This window comes from Herpailurus yagouaroundi, unplaced genomic scaffold, assembly GCF_014898765.1.
Source record: "Herpailurus yagouaroundi ecotype Mexico unplaced genomic scaffold, PumYag 216, whole genome shotgun sequence".
Lineage (NCBI taxonomy): Eukaryota > Metazoa > Chordata > Mammalia > Carnivora > Felidae > Herpailurus > Herpailurus yagouaroundi.
The window spans coordinates 9180005-9200738 of record NW_024412447.1 but is presented as its reverse complement, the minus strand read 5'-3'; the positions used below and the strand labels follow the sequence as shown (position 1 = coordinate 9200738).

The following is a 20734-nucleotide window of genomic DNA, read 5'->3' as shown; positions in this document are numbered from 1 at the left end:
GGCCATTCTCGCGAGGCCGGGCGGAGCGGAGCCGGCAGGGCCTGTACGCCGTGGAGGTCGTTGGTGTCACTTACCTCCGCCAGCTCCTTTGCCTGCCGGTCCGCGCCCCTCCCGCTACAGCCATGCTGTCCGCCCTCGCCCGCCCTGCCGGCGCCGCTCTCCGCCGCAGCTTCAGCACCTCAGCCCAGGTAGGCCCGATGAGGGGCTGCCTGCAGGCGGGGGTCCCCTGCCTGGGCCACGTGGGTTCTGGGCTCGCGAGCAGCCCTGATCCCCGGGGCCGCCCTAGATCGCAGGGCGGCCCGGTACCGACCCACGGCTGTGGCGCCCTGGGCCGGCCCGGTTACTGTGCGGGAAGTGCCAAAAGAAAGCCCGGGAGAAAGTGGTGGGGGGAGTCCCCCAGCTCGTCCTCCGGACCCCAAGAGGACCTGTTCTTGCCCTGCATTCCTTCAGGGTTGAGAAGCCCGGGCTGCAGGGCCGAAAGTAATTTATGCTTGTATGCAACTTTCTATAGTACTAACCTTGTTCTTTCTGTAGCATCCGTACAAATAACGTGTAATTATTAACTCCATAGTACAGAATGAGATACCGAGGGTAGGGAACTGGTCCAAGGTTGTTACACATTTAGCCAGAGGATTAAAAGCCAGCTCTTCCGCTCACCGTCAGTGGCTTTTGAATTACCAAGCTTCCTTTTAAGAACCTAAAGACGCTGCTTCCTCTTAAGGACTCTTTTGAAGGATCCTTCCTGCTGTGGGCGGACTGGGCCTGACCCCAGGTGTGGTGACTGTGCAACACTTGGCCTGGGAGTACTTAACCTAAGCTATTTTTAGGCATCTTCTAGGATGGTGGTTCTCAAACTGGTGTGTGTCAGAATCACCTGAAAGCTAATGCAGACCAGACCCAGGTTCATTGAAGGGAGGGTAGTACCTGCACCTTTTATGTTTATCAGGTGTCCCAGGTGATTCCAATATAACCAAAGTTTGAGAACCCAGGAGATGCCCACGTTGCCTCTTAAGCACTGCATCCAAAAGGGAGGTGATTAGTAAAGGAGATTCCAAATTTCTGCTTTAGCTTCTGTCCTTCAGGTCAGTTTCTTGTGTATTCAGTTCAATTGAAAAATAAGTACACAATAATAGCATTGAGTATCCATGCTTGCCAAGATCTGTGCTGGGTGCTGCAGGAGATAAGATGTCTAAGTGGCACTTGAGATAGGCTCAAAAGGAGTAAACTTAGGACAGATGCTGAAGATTGATGCTGAGGAGTGGGGGGAAGGGAACTGATCACAGGTAACACCGTAGGATTTGCCGACAGATGGTCTGATAAAGGGTTCCAGACGGAGGACACCAAGACTTCAGGCTTTGACATTGCTGATTGCTGAGATGGGAAAGACTGCTGGCAGAGAGTGGATTTGGACAGGGGGAGGCTATCAGGAGCTCAGTTTGAAATGTTGAGTTTAAAATGCATATTGGAGGGGCACCTGGGTAGCTCAGCTGGTTGAGCGTTGACTCTTGATTTTGGCCCAGGTCATGGTCCCAGAGTCATGAGATTGAGCCCCGCATCAGGCTCCGTGCTGAACATGGAGCCTGCTTAAGACTGTCTCTCCCTCTGCCTCCTCCCCCACTTGCACTCTTTCTCTCTAAAAAATTAAAATAAAATGCACATGGACATAGAAGTGGCAATATTGATGAAGGCATTAGAGTAAGTCAGAAAGATGAGCTTGAGCAAAGTAGATAACATTGGTCTAGAGACTTTGGATCCTCTGTCCTTAACAGTAAAAGTGAATCAAGTGCACAGCCTCAATATATTCATTTCTCCCTGTGTGTACTAATATATGTGTTACAACACAAGAAAATAGAACTTTAAAAAGAAACTATAGTAAACTTACATCATAAAGCACACTGAGCAGTGTGCTGTTGACCACCACTCCTCAGCGCAGAAAAGGTCAGCAAGTTTGGAGACTGGTCTTTTAGGAAGAGATCACCAGTTAATCTCTGCAGTACTCATCACATTGTAAAGATTCCGCCACTGAAGGACTGTGTTTTTATACATGTTAACTAAATTAACAAAACCTTGTAATAGACAAACAATGGCATCACCTCAACATTGAAAGTAAAAGAAAGAGCGAGGAGGTCATCTTATGTATCATAAGGGAGGAGATTATCTTATGTATCATAAGGGACCGATTCACTTAAGGACCCTGGTGAGGGCATCAGGTCAGTCTGTTTCTTTTTTATTTTATTTTTGAGTAATCTCCATGGGGCTCCATGGTGGATCCACTGCCCTGGTCAGCCTTGGAAGCCGGGCTGAGCAATCTGGGCATGAGGAACTTCAAGGAGATTTTTGAGCAAGGAAGTGAAATGCCCAAAAGTTTAATTTTCTTTTTTTTTTTTTAATTTTTTATTATATTTTGAGAGAGAGACAGAGTGTGAGCGGGGGAGGGGCAGAGAGAGAGAGAGAGAGGGAGACAATCTGAAGCAGCCTCCAGGCTCCCAGCTGTCAGCACAGAGCCCCATGCAGGGCTCGAACCCACAAGCCGTGAGATCATGACCTGAGCCGAAGTCGGATGCTTTATGGACTAAGCCACCCAGGCGCCCCTCAAAAGCTTACTTTTCTGAAGAATGGTTGAAGGTGGTGGTGAGGGGCCTAAGATAGACAATGGAACAGGAACAGAAGTCAGGGACAGGTTGGGAGGATGTTTGAGATGCCAAGTCCTTCCTGTCTTAACTGGGGGAAGGGAAGGCAGGATAAGGGAAGAGGCAGGAAATGTTTCTAAGGGTTTGGATTTGGGAGAACACAGGTACTATTTGGGAACAGGGTAGGAGAGGTAGCATAAACTTATTTAGACAGTTGGAATGTCTGACAGAGCTGGGAATGTGGGAGTTGGAATTTGAGAGTTCCAAGGATTAGAGACAAGACGTGAGAGTGATAACTGAAGGTCTGGAAGTGGATGACATTGCCAGGCCTTGGGTTCTGGTTGATGTGGCTAGTGAAGTCTTCTGGGAAGTCAGGGGTCCCCCTTTACAGTACCAATTTAAAAAACAAAACAAAACTGAGTTTGAATTTTAGTTGTGTATGCTTTTAGGGTTTACCTTTCTTAAGCAGATGGCACATGATGGGCGGTTGGTTGGGCTTGGTTTGGGGTTTAGTTTCAGGTTTTGATAACCAAAGTCCATAATTACCAGCATCCGTTACCTTAGAGATCTGTGTCGATAGTATAAGGACCCTAGATGGCCACATGCAGTGCTTTGGATTTTTGTCTCTGTTTTCTCAGTTTGTCTCCTTCCCTGGCACCTGCCCGCCTGCCTGCCAGGGATAATCCCCCTTCTCATTTGTTGGGTTACAGCAGAAACCAGCTCACCGAGGAATTTTGGTTAGGCCTTGAGTGAGCCTTATGGGGAAGGGTACCTTGTGTATAATAAGAGCGAGCTTCAGAGCACTGCTTAGAATAGATCTGTTCTTCTAAGACTTAGTTTTTCTTCTTTTCCTTTCTTTTCTTTTTCCTTCCTTCCTTCCTTCCTTCCTTCCTTCCTTCCTTCCTTCCTTCCTTCCTTCCTTCTTTCCTTCCTTCCCTCCTTCCCTCCTTCCCTCCTTCCCTCCTTCCCTCCTTCCCAAATTGAAGAATCAAATTGCCTGTGTTTGGCTTGTATCCCACTTCATCAATTCCTTTCATAGGAAAGGTTACCAGGAGGCAGTCATTGAATTAGTCATTCAGGATGGCTGGGGTGAGGGTGGCCTTAATTTAAGTCTCACCTGGTCATCATCCTTCACAGACTCCTCTTCCTCCTTTATGCTGGTATTCATAGGGCTCTGTCTCTAGTGCTCCTGTCACTCTGTGTTCTCTTTTGTGCCTTGTCCGTGGCTACCATTAATCCCAGTGCAGATGGATAGGACCTCCAGACCAAGCTTAAAGGCAACGTTGTCTACTTAAGCCAGGAAGCTGTCATCCCAGATTTGTCCCTCTGCTCACCATCTGGATAGAGGGAGAGGGGAGGGAGTAACTGAATCACTTGTAGCTCACCCATCCTTCATGCTTGCCTTTATCCCACCCTTGAATCATGCTTGGACTATTGCAGTAGTCTCCCTGCCTCCATTCTTGAAGATCTACAGTCTGTCTTCCATTCTGCCTCATAACTTTGTAAAACACAGTTCTGGACATGCTTTTCCCAGCTTTTAAGGCCTTTCAGTGGTCCTCCTTTGCCCAAAAGAACTAGATGCACTCTGCTAGGCCCTTAGCTTTGGCCCTACCTTCTTCCTTCCTCCACGTGTGTCCAGCAATGCTTGAGCCATAGAGGACTATTTCCCTTCAGTAGGCCATATTCCATATTCCTCCCCCTGGCATCCATCTGGTAAACTCCTACTCATCCTTCAAAATCCCCCCCCAAACAGCTCGTTCTCTTTGTACCGCTGCCTTTCCCGGCATCTACCTGTGTAGCGCTTGTCACACTAGATGCCCCTTACCCCGTTTGCACGTCTTTCAGCTCGCAGGCCTCGTTGTAGTTTGCAAGTCATTCTAGCGTGTGGCAGGTAGGAAGTCCGCATCCCCAAGTACTGTGACAGCCTGCTGTAGGTGCTTGCATGCATGTGTGTATAGTTTTTAAAACTACAGGCTGCAGGGAAGGCAGCCTGAGTGAGGCTTGTTCCCCTTGCGGAGGGTGTGGGCAGTATGACCCGGACCGTGACAACATCTGTAGACCTGAGTTCCTCATTTTCCTGAGATAAGCTTCTGTGTTTCAAAAGAAAACTGGACCTTTGGACTGGTCGAAATACAATTGTGTCTTCTTTGGCACCATGGCCATAAAGGAGGCCCAGTGTGGTATTTTACAGGCTGTCACGTGAATACTTTTAATGCCGATTCTATATTAAGAGTCCTTTCTCTGTGCCCCTTTACAGAACAATGCTAAAGTAGCCGTGTTAGGGGCTTCTGGAGGAATTGGACAGCCCCTTTCGCTTCTCCTCAAGAACAGCCCCTTGGTGAGCCGCCTGACCCTCTACGACATTGCTCACACACCCGGAGTGGCTGCAGATCTGAGCCACATCGAGACCAGAGCAGCTGTGAAAGGTACTGGGCACGCTGACCCTGGACTCTGCTTCTCTTCTCCCCGGTAGACCGGGATCCAAGCCGTAGAATAGAATTCTTCAACGAAACTACATCAGAGCCAGGGTTTCCATGTTCATCGTAGAACTGAATTTCACAAGTAATTAATGTCTTTCTGGACTTGAGCCTGTAAAAATTATATAGCAATATCTTTCAGAAGAAAACAAAGGTGGTCTAATCTTCCCATTTTTAATTTTTTCTAATTTGAAAAGACAATAGGATCAGGAAGGGGAATTTGGCGGGACTTATATATCCTGGTTATTTTAACTTTTTTTTTTTTTTTTAAAGTTTACTTCTGAGAGAGAGAGAGCATGCGAGCGGGGCAGGGGCAGAGAGAGAGCGGGACAGAGGATCTAAAGCAGACTCTGTGCTGACAGCAGAGAGCCTGATATGGGGCTTGAACTCAGAAAACCATGAGATCATGGCCTGAGCCGAAGTCAGAAGTTCAACTGACTGAGCCACCCAGGCGCCCCTTACTTTTACTTTGTAGCAGTATTTATCCTTGTTACCAAATTAGTTAAACCATTTTTTTTTAAGTTTATTCTTGAGAGAGAGAGAGAGCGAGAATATGTACACACACACACACACGCATACACATGGCACGAGTGGGGGACGGGCAGAGAGGGACTCCCAAGCAGCCTCCACACTCAGCGCAGAACCCAACATGGGGCTCAATCCCACAACCCTGAGGTCATGACCTGAGCCGAAATCAAGAGTCGGATCCTCAATCGACTGAGCCACCCAGGCGCCCCTTGGTTAAATCATTTTTAAGGCAATTCTGTAGTTGGTCACTGATTTATTATGCCCGTCCTGTTGGCCTTTGGGCTATTTCCTGTGTTTCTCCACTGGAGACACAAACACAAGCTGTGACGAACATCTTCATCTTCACATCTTGTTTCTTAGGATTCCAAAAGTGGAATCAGGAGGTGTGACTATGTCAAAGATTATACCGTATTATACACCAAATGGTGGTGCATCGCGGTGGCAGTGATCCGTCTCTGCTGACGGTGTATGGAAGTGCCCTGTGTGGTGGTGTTTACACACATCCTCCGCTGGTGCAATCAGCTCAGGAGGTCAACTGTCAGAACTTAACGTTTTTGTGCCTTCCATAGCCTCAGTTGGTTTGCTCGTCCTCTTTCAGGTCTTCTGGAAGGTCCTGCAATAAGGAAAAAGTTCAAATCAAAGCAGATATTGGTCATTGGAGCAAATTTCCCTTGAAATCTTTGAAAATGGACCTTTTCCCCTACAAGCAAGCAAACTAGATCCAAATGCTTAGAGGTCCTGCGTTGTCAGCTCTGTGACTTTCTTTCATGGCGCACAGTGTGCCTTCTGATCTGACCCCGATTTGGAGCTTTCATCAGGACGATTGGGGAGGGAGATGAGCAGCTCTTTGACCTGGGGGCTGAGAAGGCCTTTCAGGAGCTAGCGGGTCAGGTGAAGGCAAACAGCGGACTTGGTTTGGTTTGGGGAAAACCTCTAGGGTTGGTCCATTCTGAATGGGTCGGGGGCTGGGCAGTTGGCGGCTGGAGGAAAGTAGCGTGAGAGAGTGCCGGGATTGTCAAACTCATGGGCATTAGTAGCCAGGAAGCACTTCACAGGTGGGCCTTACACCTGAGGCCTTCAGTCGGCGTCGGACCCGGGTGGGGCTGGCCATCTTCCCCAGCTCTGTCCCCAAAGATGTGCTCGCCTGCCCAGGTCAGAAACGGTGAACTTGCTCTTTCCTGGGGGGATGGTATTTTCTAGGCTACCTCGGACCTGAGCAGCTGCCAGACTGCCTGAAAGGTTGTGATGTGGTGGTTATTCCCGCAGGAGTTCCGAGAAAACCAGGTGTGTGTTTGAAAGCCCTGCCTCGTGTCTCCCTGCGGGTCAGGTGAGGAAGTGGTTTTCCTTTAAACTGGATCAAGTCATTGTTTCCATGGCAGAGAAAAATTCCAAAGGCTCCCCTGTATCCGCAGTACCTGCGGGATAGAGGGAAATCTCCTCCTTGGCCTGGCTAAAGCCTTACACGCATCTGCTGTGTCTGTCCCCTGCTCAGTCTGGTGCTTCTGTGCCCGCTGTCCGCGTGGAGTGCCCTTTCCTTCACCCACCCCTGGGGAATTCTCACTGATCCTGGATGATCCTCCTCAGATCCCTCCCTCCCTGGCTCCTCCCCACACTCCACCCCCTCCACCAGCCTCTGTTTGGGCACGTGTCACACTAGGTTGTTTCTCCTACAAGATAGATTTCCTTGGAAGGGGGACCCTGTCTCACCCAGGGTATCTAACAACCGTAACAGAGCACTTGCTACACCTTTGGCAATTCCTTCCGTGCTCTGTGAGCATGTTGAATTGGATCGTTCTCAGGCATGACACGGGATGATCTGTTCAACACCAATGCCTCCATCGTGGCCACCCTGACCGCTGCCTGCGCCCAGCATTGCCCCGAGGCCATGATCTGCATCATTTCAAACCCGGTAAGTGCCTGTGGCAGGTAGGCCGTGAATACTGTGCCGAAAGCTCGTAATTAGCAAAAGTGTGCAGATATGCTTACAGGGACAAATATCCGGTTAAGGTGCTGCAGGGGACAGACTGGATGAAGTAACTGGGAATTTCAGCCTGGGTTTTCCACCATTTGTGTGCCTTTGGGCAAATCACTTCCCCTCTCTGTGTCTTAGTTTCTCCACCTGAAAAGTCCGTCGTTGTTGTTTTAGTGTTTATTTATTTATTTTGAGAGAACACGTGCACATGTGCAAGAGGGAGAGGGACAGAGAGAGAGAGAATCCCAGACAGGCTCCACTGTCCACACAACACGGGGCTCGATCCCACGACCCTGAGATCATGACCTGAGCTGAAATCAAGAGTTGGATGCTCAACCGACCGAGCCACCCAGGCACCCTGAAAAAGTCCATTCATTAGGCTCCATTCAACCCTGATGGTTGCAGCCTGTTGACTTCTTTTACTGTATTCTACTCGGGGTTTGCCCTTCCTGATTCCCTGTCACGCTTGCACAGCCACCCCAGGCCCTGCTCGCGGGTTTTTGTAGGGAGCTGATCCTCCAAACCTGAAAGCACGTGTGCTGTCTCCTCCCTGAGAAGACGGCATGGCCCCCAAGCCTCCCCAGCAGCCCGGGTTGCATTTAACTACAGCCCTCTCCGTGCCTCCCTCCTGGGCGAATCTGGTCTCTGAGGATCAGGTTCTGGGTAGAAGTGCAGCCACAGTGGTGTTGACTGGGGATGTGCCTGCCAATCCACGAGATTGTGCCCCACGAGAGGCTGTGCCCGGTGCCTCTGAGAAGCGGATCTCCACCTGGCTCGCCCTCCTCGGGGCATCCAGTCAGCCATGGAAAGCAGCTGCTGCCGGGAAGCTAACCTGGTGCCTGATAGAAGTCCTGCCGTTTTCTTTCGTTTTTATTACGTGTTTTCTATGCACCCGGCAACGTGTCCGCACTTGCTGTATATTAAGTCCTGTAACCCTCACAGCCTCGTGGGGTAGTTGTCTCCTCTGTGTGACGGTGAGGAACCAAGTCCTAGGAGTTGAGGAAGCTTGCCCAGGGTTGCCTCGCAGAGCAGCAGAGCTGGGACTTGACCCCGAGCCCTCGGTCTCTGGCCGTGTGCGATGCCGTCCTGTTTTAGGAATGGCCGTTCAGGTGTCAGCCCCAGCTGGGGAGGACGGTGTCCGGTGGAGCCGTCCTCACGATTTAGGTCGATAGCTGGCAAGGCACGTGCCCATTGGAGCTGTGGGCCCAGAAGCCACTAGGGGTAAACAGCACCTGCCAAGACGAAGGGCTCTTTGTTCACGTCAGGGGGAAAAGAGGAAGTTGGCCCATGGTGACCTGTCCTGTCTTGAGGGTGGCTTGCCTGTAAACAGCGGAGCGGTTTGGCACCTTAGGACTTATTAATGGTCTGGGGAAGAGACTTGTCCTTCGGTCGCATGCCTCTTCTCTCAGAATGCAGGGCAAGTTACGCCACTCTCTCAATCTACTAGGTTAACTCCACCATCCCGATTACGGCGGAAGTTTTCAAGAAGCATGGAGTATACAACCCCAATAAAATCTTCGGGGTGACAACCCTGGACATTGTCAGAGCCAACACTTTTATTGCAGAACTGAAGGTAAGAGCTGCGCCGGATATTTTTCAAGTTATGTTCCTGGCTGCTTGGCTGACCTATGGGCATAGGAGACCAGGCACTTACACGTCACTTGTGACTCCAGAATCATCAGTGTTCTTGGGGCTTGCCCCTGTTGGGGAGAGTTGCCCTCACGCTTTCTTGGGCAATCCACACAGGCCCATGCAGGTTTGAACCGTGGTCAGCTTCAGTCTTGACTCGACTCTGTCTGTCCTCCCTGGTGCCTTATGGGTCCAGGCTTTTCCTGGGTTTCTCACTGGCTCAGCTGGGTTGTACTCTCCAAGTTCATTGCCTCTGAAAATTAGAACTAACAGGATTTACCTGCTGATTGTCAGACAAATGGTAAAGTTGGCAAACACGAAGAACTAAGGAAGGTTCCGGAAGGCCTGAGGTGTCAGGACTTTCATTCCTGATCGATAGTTCTGGCTCCCGTCTTGGGTTGCCTCAGCGAGTTCGCATCTGGCCAGTTGCCTGCGGCTCCTTGGGCTGCCGACTGAGCTGCCAGGCCCGTCCTGGGGTGGGTTCGACATGGGCACCAGCTCTGGCGTCCTCAGTGCCTCTCGTTGCTCGCTTCCGAGTCTTGGGGTGTGGATCTAGCAGAACCACTTCCTCTGACCTAAAGAAGTGCCCCTCCTGAGCTTTAGGCCATTTTTTTTCTGACTTTGCAGATGAGGGGGACTCTAAAGTAGGAACAGGGGTCATGCGCACGGCCAAGCAAGGAGGGCACACACGACACCGTTGACCTTCGTTGTACCCCCTGCTCCCTGTGCGCCTGGCAGGTCCGCCTCTGAGGGGTGACGCCCTGCTTTAGCTCGTGCTGCAGCGTGTCCCCAGCTTCTGTGCTAGGCGCGGGTGTCCCAGAGATCCAGAAGATAGGGGAGCCCTTGGGATTCAAGAGACAATATTATCGAGTAACCGGTTCGGCGCGGGCGTGTAGGGTGGTTGTCTGAGTCAGGACCAGCTTTCTGGGCGAGCTTGTGCTCAGCTGAGTCTGACCGAGAACGGGCCGAGAGGGTGGGGTTCGGGCTTCCTGAGGCTCCCAGCCCGGTTTCATGGAAGCCACAGTGTTCATTCCCTTTGGGCTCTCGTGGTGCTACCAGCTCTTGGCCGAAGCACACCATCTCCCCCAGGCCCCAGTCCTGCGGCAACACACCGGCTACATGGGGCTGGTTTGGTTACTTAGAATTACATAAAACTAGAAATCCGTGTCCTCGTTGCACTGGCCACATTTCAGATGTGGCTTCTGTGTTCTTGCAGAAAGTTCTGGACGGTGCTATCGTAGCCAGAGAAGTTCTTTTTGAGGTGAAGGAAGGGGGGGGGTCTTGGCCCCTGGCAGAGACTCTAATGCTTGTCAGGCTTCAGTTCAGTGAATTGCCCTTTACCTCAGGTCTCTGGCGTTCTGAGAAAATCCTGAATTGTATCAGGAATGAAAGTTGGCCCTTAAACCTCCAGCATCTGGACCCTCCTCAGTCCCTCGGCCATCTCTTGCCCCCTTTGCCACCTTCTCTTTGCATTTCTGCTGATGTTGTAGGTATTTCTTGTACCCTAGTCCTCTGCTCATTTAGCCTAGAAAACGCTTCCTTTGGCAAAGTCCTGCTGCTGCTTCCCAGATGAAGTTAAGTCTCTCCCAAAAAGGCTCTCCCAGGCTAAGGAAGTGCTTACCCTTCCGAGGCCGCCCCATGCGGCTGTCTTAGCACATGACAGTGGGACGTCATTTGTGTCTGTCTTGTAATCGACAGTGAGTGTCTCAAAAACTGGGGCTCTGTCTGTCCACGCCTGTGTCCCTGGTGACCAGCACACTGCCTTGGCACAGAGGTACTTCCACGTGAGCCCCCTGCTCCGTGAACTTGATCCGGCCGTGTCCCCCTTCCCGGGCAAGACTGGTTCCTAACTGAGGGCTGCTCTCTTTAGCAGCCACGGCATTTGAGAAAAGTGGCATCATTTGGGGACTGCTCACTTCCCTCCCAGAACTCCCACCAGATTCCTTTTTTTGACCGTCTTAAGAAATACCTGGTCCACAGATTTGTGGGGGCGTTGTGCCTCCGGTTTAACAAACGAATCAGCCTCTTCTGGTAGGCCCCCACAAAGAACCATGGGGTTTTGACCCCTTACAACTCAGTTTTAGTCTGTCCTGATCACAGATTGAGCTGACAGAGTTCTCACCCCCGGGTTTCCTAGAATTGTTTTTTAAGGGAATTTGACTTGTTGTCTCTGACACAGTGTAGGGACATGAGTCTGGGCTTGTGCTAGGAGAATGACATTAGCTCTGGGGAAGACGATGGTCATCCTCAGGTTCTGAGAAGATACCAGACCGACGGGGACCACCGGGGGGGACCCTACATGGAGGCCGTTTTCTGCTCACTGTAAAGGAAGACCCTCGTAGTAACCTCCCCGGATGACGCACCACTCCGCGCTGCCCCGTTCACACTGCTACTTCACCATGTGGTGGGGCCGGGGGAGGGACTCTAAATACAGCTGGACTCAGTCTTTTGTGGTTTCTTTGTTCTGAGTTCCGTGGGTTTTTCCAGGATCGGTGCTTTAGGTGGATATGACATTTTATACTCAAAGAGCTTTAAAAATTAACAAAGCTTCATACTCTGGTGGCCAGGGTTTAGATCCAGCTCGAGTCAATGTTCCTGTCATTGGTGGCCATGCTGGGAAGACCATCATCCCCCTGATCTCTCAGGTAAGTGTGTCACCTTTGCCAGGAAGCCTTAGGATCACGAACGCCTTTCAGGGGTTCCGCTTTGAGGCACTAAAGACAGACTGACAAAGAACTCAGCATCTTTGTATTTCGAGAGGATTCCTGCTGTGGTTACGGCCCGCCCATTGTCTGGGGGGCTCTCGAGTGGCCTGTGGGGCTGCGGTTGGGCTCCAGCAACTCGGGGTCCACACCTGCGGGAGCGAGCGCGGTCAGAAGGTGCTCGTGGCAGCCTGCTCCCAACACAGCGAGACTGCCGCGGGGACCGCTGAATTCTCGGGTAGGTCAGAGCAGGCAAAACTGTTGTGTTTAAAAACGAGTAGAGACCAGGTGAACGCCACTGCGAATGAGGAAAATGAAACCAGTGTCCTGATCCCCGAGTTTAACGCACACGGAAGGAGTCAAAATATTTGTGATGTCCTCAACAAAAGTGCATAACGTTGTAAGAAAAGCATGAGGGAAACCTCCCATAAATCTAAATTGAGAGACATTCTACAAAACGAGCAGTCGGTAGGTACTCTTGACAAGTGTCCCAGAAGACGGGACCACTAAGGAGTAGACTGAGCTGGGATAACCGTCCGCTGGGGTCCTGGATCAGAAAAGGGACAGGAAAGGGACAGCAGTGGGGAAGTGGGTGACCTCTGGGTGGGGCCCGTAGTCAACATATCAATGATGATTTTCTGTTCCTTAGAATTGCCCCGTGGTTACGTGAGATGCTAACATTAGGGTAGGCTGGGTGAGGGAAATCTTTGTGCTGTTTTTACGACTCTTCGCTAAATCTAAAATTAGTCCAAAATACTAAAAGTTCTTTAAAAATGAGTAGGAACCGGGAGCACCTGGCTGGCTCAGTCGCTGGAGCCTATGACTCTTAATCTCGGGGTCGTGAGTTCAAGCCCCAGGTTGGGTGTGGAACCCACTTAAAAAAAAAAAAAACGAGTAGGGACCGCACTACACCTCCCAAAAAGGTGACGTACTTTAAAGCAAAGGTGGTCTTTGCTTTAAGTGCAGTGGCGGTGGGGGGGTCCTGCCATGACAGGGGGAGGGGACACGGGGTCTGGGAGTGGCAGCAGCCCCTGCTCACGTGCTCCCTGTGACTTTGGCCTGCAGTGTACTCCCAAGGTGGACCTACCCCAGGACCAGCTGACAGCCGTCACTGGGCGGATCCAGGAGGCCGGCACAGAGGTGGTGAAGGCCAAAGCTGGAGCAGGTAGATTCTTGGGGGACGACCCCCGTGTGGGGTGCTGATGCTAGAGGCCCTCCAGCTCACGGTTGAAGACCGGAAGGGCCCCGGGCAGGCAGCGAACCCTTCTCTTAGCTTCAGGTGTGTTCACTGGGTGAGCCCATCCCGCAGCAGAGGGCAGCTCGGCTGTGTGGCATGGAAGGGCGTCTGAGCTTGGCGAAGCCAGTTGTGTGCCATTCATGAGTTTGTAAAATGAAGAGACGCTGACTGAATTCTTCACCGCTAAAGGGGAAGATGTGGAAGATGTTACTTAGCTGACAGAGCGGCCTCTCCTGGGCTTTACGGCCCCGGTGCTGGCTTGGCTAACTTGCCCGTGCCCTCCTAGGCTCTGCCACCCTGTCCATGGCATACGCCGGAGCCCGGTTTGTCTTCTCCCTCGTGGATGCCATCAACGGAAAGGAAGGAGTTGTCGAATGTTCCTTCGTTAAATCCCAAGAAACAGACTGTCCGTATTTCTCCACACCTTTACTGCTGGGGGTACGTATCCTGGAGGCTGTGTCTTGGGCTCGTGGAAGGAGGCTCATTGTCTATGCTTAAGGTCGGGAGCCCTGGCTGTTTGCTCCGTAATTCGGTTTCCCGTTGTGCGGTAACTGCATCCCGGTGCCTGGCCTGTGCTGGGGTTTGGAGGGTGGACGCACATCATAGAATTAAGAGCAGGGAGAAACCTCAGGCTGAGGGGGGCTGGGTAGGAACCCGCTGGCATGTGAATCCCTTCCCTGTGGCTCTGCCGGCTGGTCAGCGCAGCTGTCTCACTGTGTTTCTTTCTTTTTTGTTTTAATTTTTTTTTTAATGTTTCTTTTTGAGAAGGAGAGAGACAGAGCACGAGCTGGGGAGGGGCGGGGCGAGAATGAGACACAGAATCCGAAGCAGGCTCCAGGCTCTGAGCTGTCAGCACAGAGCCCAATGCGGGGCTCGAACCCACAAGCTGTGAGATCATGACCTGAGCTGAAGTCGGACGCTCAACCGACTGAGCCACCCAGGCGCCCCTCGCTGTGTTTCTCGATGAGACACGTGTTCTGTCTCCAGGCGGCCGTGGGCACTTCTGGAGGAAAAGGCTTCCCTTCCCCATCCTGTGTAACGTCGCCCCGTGGCTCATGCTTGTTCGTTCTTGCTCTGACCTCGGGGCGCGCCGAGCCCCGTCCCTCTTCCAGGGAGGCCTGAAGAGCTGGCAGAGCTGTGATATTTTCCAGCTCAGGTGTCCCTGCTCCCTTGCTCTCGCCCCTACCGGTTTTCTTCCTGGAATGTGTTGCAGACCCCCTTGGAACCGTGGTGTCTGGGATAGAGCCCCTCTGGCCCCAGTGCTTGGCTTCAGTCAGGCTGTTTTGGAGGCAGCTGTCTGGTCTGATGACCCTCCCCAAGTCTTCAGGGAGCAGAAATCCCTAAGTCTCACTCTGTTTCTGATGTGCGGGTGGCTGCTGACGTCAGGCAGATGTGTGGTTGCCTTCATCTTCTCCCCAGAAAGGAACTGTGTGGTGACATGCCAAGCCACCCAGGGGCCCTTCCCACAGATGCCCTGGTGTCCAAAGATCCCGGAGACATTGGCCCCGGGCCTCGGGGACTCCGTGTGGTGGAGAGGCCCACTAAACAGACTAATGCCGTGACCAGTGTGGTGGGGCAGGCCCTGCAGGCCCTGGAGTCAGGGAGGGCTCTCCAGGGAGATGGCCTGGAAGCCTCCCCTGCTCACACAGACACCAGCTCAACCGTGGAGGTGACACGGTGATAGACACCTGTTGTTTTCCTGATGTCACATGTGTGCCTACTTGATTACATCGGACCCGGGTGGCTATTACCAACTCGGGGAAAAGACTAGAACCCAAAAGTATACTGTGTGTTGGGAAGAACATGCGGCGCTGCTAACGACCGAGCACCCTGGGTGCCAAGTCGCCCACGTGTGTTCTCACCGCCTCCTTTGAGGTGGAAAGTATGCCCGTTTTCTAGATGAGGAAACCGCCTTGGCCAAAGTGCACATGGTGTGAGTGACCGAGTCCAGATCCTAGCCGAGGATCGTCTGCCTGAAGCCCGGGCTCGGGGCAGAGCCGTGAAGTTACATGGCGGGTTTTGTTCAACAGCCTCGTCCACAGAAACCGGCTGTAAAATTTACAGTATTTTTAGCGGTTGTTGTTAATTTCAGAATTGTCCATTTTTACCACCTCCTCTCTCCTCCAGAAAAAGGGCATCGAGAAGAACCTAGGCATCGGCAAGATCTCTCCTTTCGAAGAGAAGATGATCGCCGAAGCCCTCCCTGAGCTGAAGGCCTCCATCAAGAAAGGAGAAGAGTTCGTGAAGAACATGAAATGAGAGGGCAGCTGGTGAGCGGTCCGCGTCCCTAACTTATGAAGGCATCATGTCCCTGTAAAGCCGTCTCACACCCCTCCGTGTTTCAGTCGCGTTACCCACGAGTGTTGTGTTAACGTTGCTGCCCCTTCCAAATCGTGGGTCCGTCTGTGGGTGCCTCAATAAAAGCAGGCTCTGAATTTCTTTATCAAGGTCTCCGTAAATGTGCTTTCTTCCCCCTGCTTCAGAGGGTCTGGCATCACGAATCGGAAGATGTTATTTACATAATAGACTGACGCATGGTGGTCTCATCAGTAGCTTCGAGAACATCTAGAATCTTTATCAGTGGCTGTTCTCCCCCAACCCTGCCCTGCAACAATGTGTCCCTCAGCTGTGCAAACTGAGGAGGGCTCGGCTCCGGCCCGATTCCTCAGAGTCCTTGGAACGCAGCTGTGGCGGGGTGACAGCTGGTGGCACTTGCCCAGCCGCCCTTTACCATCCCCAGTTCTTCCCACGTGGTGGTTTCTGCCTAAGCAGACCGCTCCATCGTTTACGCTGGAGCTGCCTTGGCTGACTTCCGTCTCGCTCTGAACCCCATCCTCCCCTCACCAGGCCCGGGTGTTCAGAGACGGGGACTGCCCCAGGCAGAGTTGTGAGGAAAGCCCGGGCAGGAGCAGAAAAAACCAAAACGCCAGCTGCCGTGGCTGCGCTGGGGACACGGGAAGGCTGGCTCCGTGTCTTCATCAGAGGCCTAAAAAGGAACTTGGTTGTATTCTCTGGCCTTAGCGTACATGGGGGGGACCTGTTCCCATTGTCCGAGCCTGAGAAGGAACGTGGCGGCGGCAACTGGATGAACTTAAGTGAAGGGCAAAAGGGCAGGTGGGGCGGAGCTGAGCCCAGCGCCCAGCACCCACGTGTCTACAGCAGCTTCTCTTTAATGACGGACGTGATCATTACATCGTTGTTTTGTTACGAGTCCTCAGTATGTGCTGCTTAAAACCTATAACAGCAGCCAAAAAATAAAGCAGGAAAATAATCGCTGGTAATGGAATCTGTCCTCTTACTTTTTGCTTATTTCGTAAGTTAACACTTCGTGTGCCCGTTTGCATGCAGCCCACGCTTCCGGTTCTGTTACTGTAAAACAACCCCCCCCCCAGTCTAGTTGCTCAAGAGCCACTTTATGTACCTCCCCCCCCTTTCTGCACGTGGACAAGGTTCCGCTGGGTGGTCCCCACCCCACCAGGTGCAGGAACTGGCCAGTCTGGCCCACCGGAGACTGTAGCTCGCCACGGCTGGTGTTGGGGGGACCCTGGGGCAGCCAGGCTTGTCACTCTCCACGGGGCCTCTGTGCAGAGTGGGCAGACTTCTTCCTTGACAGCTCAGGGTTCCCAAAAGTGCAAAAGCAGAAACTGCCAGGCATTAGGACAGGCTCAGAACCGGCCCAGCATCACTTCTGCCACATCCTCGTGCTTAAAGCAGGTCCCCCGGCAGGCCCCGGCGTGTGGTGGGAGCGGACTGGGCAGGGCAGGCAGGCCTGGCTCTTCAGGGGCCCACTTAGATGAGCGACCACACGTGACTCCTGTAAGCACAGATACATCTTCCCTTCCCACTTGTAATAACGGAGTAACCCTTAAGGTGAGCCCACAGTAATCTATTCCACTGCCATTAGATAATTCAGTTGCTGAGTTTCACTACTGTATAGTTTCACTACTATAAAGGGCACGGCTCCGGACACCACCTTTGGAGTAATTCCACATGTGCAGCACCACGCTAGCTCTCTGGGGTCATTTGCTATGTCATGGGATCCTTGGGACAACCCTGACAGGCAGGACCTAGTGCTGGTGACTCAAAGCAGGTTGTCTTGTTTAGGATGGTCGGAGCCCTTCTCCACGTACCAGCGGTCACCACACAAAGGCCTCCCAAGCCTGTTTGCCAAAGATGCAGCTTCCTGGGGCGCCTGGGTGGCTCAGTCATTTGCGCCTCCGACTCTTGGCTTCTGCTCAGGTCATGATCTCAGTTCATGGGTTTGAGCCCCAAGTCGGGCTCTGCACTGACAGGGTGGATCCTGCTTGGGATTTTCTCCCTCTCTCTCTCTGCCCCTCCCCTGCTCACACACGCTCTCTCAAAATAAATAAACTTAAAAAAAAAAGATGCAGCTTCCTGACTCCCACCTCTCAAAAGTTCTGATCTAGCAGTCTGAGAAGGGGGAGTGGGGGACAAGAATGGAGAATGCTCCAGATTCTTCCAGACTGTGCTGGGGAAGCGGCGTTGGCCCACCCATCCCTTTGGACACTGGCTACCTCAGAGCTCTTTCTACATAGGTAGGCCTCCTGCCCTTTGGGGCTCAAGTCAGGTACGTTGAGAACCAGAGAGAAAAGTACAGATAAAGTAGGGCAGGACTCAGGACAAGGTTATTTCTGGATATTTTGGCAGAGGCAAGGATCCAGGGAGAGGCCCCACCGAGCTATTCGGGAGGGGGAGGAGGCTGTGAGCTGGGTAGGATTCCCACGGTCAGGGGAGCAGGATGGGCTTGTCTGGCAACAGCAGGGGTGGCTGGACTTGAGAGAATGGGCTCAAGATGTGCTTGAGGAAGGGCCAAGTGTATGGCTGGCAGCCTAGGGCACAGGCGGAGGGAGCTGGCACTATTCTGGGGATGGTCTTAAATGCCAGGTTGAAGAGCCTGGGCTCCACTCTGTGGAAATGGGGACCGGGAGGAGGATGCCAGAGGCACCCACTCGATCCTAGGATGGGGCTTTTAACACCCCACTGAGGGGGGGGGGTGCAGGTGACAGCCTTGCTACAGGCCTGGAGGCTGCCCTTTAAGTAGGGAAGATGCAGCAGCAGAAAGGCTGAAGGCCCAAAATAGGGTGGCAGTGAGTGGGAGGGAAGGGATGACAGGGACATGGAGACGCACCAGCATCTCCCAGCCCCGTCCCCACCACGCAGAAGTCCATCAGCCAGTTATCGGCGAGGGTGAGGCGAGCCGCACCCCCACTTTCAAGCTCCAATTATGTGCCTCCGGGTCCACACAGACCCGCTGCCTCCTGACACACGATTCCGGTCCCCCTCAGCGAGGAACAAAAACCCAGGGATTGAGGGTTTGAGGGTTTGGTGTTAATGACCATAATGAGCTGGCTGAGCCCTTTGCAGGAGGAAGCCAAGAAGCAGCCTTTAGAAAGCAGAGGGGAGCCTGGCGTGGAAGCCGCGGGGCATCCGTGCCTAGGGTAATTGCATGGCCCAAGAGCTGGTCCCGCGGAGGAGCTGCGTGGATGCGTGGAAGTCCCGGGTACACACGGCCAAGTTGGCTAATGATGAGAGCAGAGGGGTTCGTCCGCGCCGCTAGGGCAGTGGGGGGAGGGGGCGAACATCTTAACCCCCCGCAAGGACCCTGACCTCGCTTGGGAGGGACCTGGCGCGCAGCCCAACCTCCCCTGCAGTTCTCCCCGGTTACCTGGAGAGGGCGCCGGAGGCTGGTGCTGCAAAGCGGCTCCCGGGGACCAGCAGGTCAGGTGGTGGAGCGAGGATTAGCATTCCAGAGCCAAATCCGGCTCTCTGCCCTGTCTGGTCTCTGCTCACCCAGACCGGGAGGGGCAGCCACCTCTTCCAGGGTGGAGGAGTTGGGAGCCAGCCCAGAGAAGTCGGAGGGAACCGGCCTGGAGACACAATAGGCAGGGAGAGGGTGGCCGGAGGGGAGGGGTCTGGGAAGAAACACCCCCTTCCCCCCCCCCCCCCCCCCCCCCCCCCGCAGACGCGGGCGGGGGCGGGCGGGGGGGGGGGGGGGGGGGGGGGAAAACCCCCCCCCCCCCCCCCCCCCCCCCCCAGCCTCCCTGGAGACTCAAGGCCTTGCCCCTGAGCTGGTGGAGGGGAGGGAGGGTAACTTCCCACTTCAGTTAACCGGGTGACCTTGGGCTCCTCCTGTCTGCAAGTGCCCCGTGTGGACGGCAAGGGGCAGACCACTGCTTCTGGCACCCCGAGGAAGTGGGGATTAGTTAACCCAGACCCAGGGTGGACAGAAGCTGCTGGATGGCCAGGAGAGAAAGCCCCGGGGCCTGAGGCCTGCAGCCCCTACAGGTACCCCGGGGCCACTTACCCAGTTTCTAATCCCGCAGGGTCTCAGAGGGGGCTCCCCAGTTAACCCACTTTCAGAGGCCAGCCACACCCTCCCCCAACCTGCCTTCCTGGCCTGTGCGCTCACTGCGTGGGGGGAGGGGGGAGGGGGAGGCGGCGCAAACTCCTAAAAGCAGCTGGAGCTAGCCAACCAGAAATGTTCTTGCATCCCCTTCCTTTTCTTCTGGATGCTTAACGAAAGTCCCTCATAAGGGTGCCTGGGTGGCTCCATCAGCTGATTTTGGCTGAGGTCATGATCTCACAGTTCGTGAGTTTGAGCCCCGCCCCCCCGCATCATCAGGGCTGGCTATTGTCAGTGCAGAGCCTACTTCAGACCCTCTGTCCCCGCCCCCCATCCCTCCTGCACTGTGCTTTCTCTCTCAAAAATAAATAAAAATAAAACACATTATTTAAGGTCCCTCATAAAATCCAACAGGGTCACCCAGAACTGGATGCCCCAAGCAGGGCCAGGTGGGTTGATGATCTTTGGTTGGTTTGCACCAGTACAGTTACTCTGGTTGTGAAATAGATCCTGGAACCCACTGATGAGCAGCTCCTGCCCCAGTCTGCTAGCCCTTCCCCCTGGGACCCCCTGGACCTCCCCACGGTGAAGGGGTAACTTCTGGTGGCATGGCATCATCCAATGGATTAGCCATTGCCAAAGTGCTTTTGGTCATTAAATTTTTTTTTTAATGTTTATTTCTTTTGAGGTGGGGGAAGGGGCAGAGAGAGGGAGAGAGAGATTCCCAAGCAGGCTCTGAGCTGCCAGCACAGATCCCAGTTCGGGCCTCAATCCCACAAATCGTGAGATCATAACCTGAGATGAAATCAAGAGTTGGAGGCTCAGCCCACTGAGCCACCCAGGTGCCCTGCCCCGGTGGTTATATATTTTAATACTACCCTGGAGGGGGTCCCTTCTGAAGAGGAACCAGAGAATAAGGCTGGAGAGTAAGCTCCCCACCCCAGCACAGGGCACACACCCCCCACCACCACCCTAGGCCTTGCTTCAGCTGGGGGTGGGGTGGGCGTGGGCGTCCAGGCACTGGGCTTTCCAGCAGTTCACCTCCCCGACCGCCCTCCCTGGGCCCAAAGCTAGTAAATGAAGCACTGATCTAACACAAAAGCCTCCCTACAACCTATTAAATGGAAACAAAAGTGCATTACATGATTCCATGTAAAGTAGAAAAACCACGAACAGTCTTAAAGCCCTGCAACCC

The 20734-nt window shown here is 53.2% G+C and overlaps 2 protein-coding genes across 4 annotated transcripts in view; one reads left to right on the top strand and one right to left on the bottom strand.

Annotated features, from left to right (window-relative positions):
• STYXL1 (serine/threonine/tyrosine interacting like 1) overlaps positions 1-18983 on the bottom strand; it is a 91870-nt gene extending 72887 nt beyond the window's left edge. Inside the window, exons 1-2 of one of the 3 annotated variants that reach the window (XM_040456095.1) lie at positions 18862-18983; positions 6186-6248 (exon numbers count right to left, since the gene is read on the bottom strand). In XM_040456095.1, the coding sequence (XP_040312029.1) occupies positions 6186-6202 (17 nt within the window). In that variant the 5' untranslated portion in view covers positions 6203-6248; positions 18862-18983. Of the gene's footprint in view, positions 1-518; positions 615-6185; positions 6249-18861 lie in introns of those variants that run through there. The other 2 variants (XM_040456099.1, XM_040456098.1) reach the window with 2 other exon arrangements.
• Positions 6-15618, top strand: MDH2 (malate dehydrogenase 2). Its single transcript, XM_040456094.1, has 9 exons — positions 6-188; positions 4888-5056; positions 6836-6919; positions 7435-7544; positions 9055-9180; positions 11804-11881; positions 13004-13103; positions 13462-13613; positions 15303-15618. The coding sequence occupies exons 1-9, from the start codon at positions 123-125 to the stop codon at positions 15432-15434; spliced, it is 1017 nt and encodes a 338-aa protein (XP_040312028.1). The 5' UTR covers positions 6-122; the 3' UTR covers positions 15435-15618.
• Positions 18984-20734: the final 1751 nt, after the last annotated feature.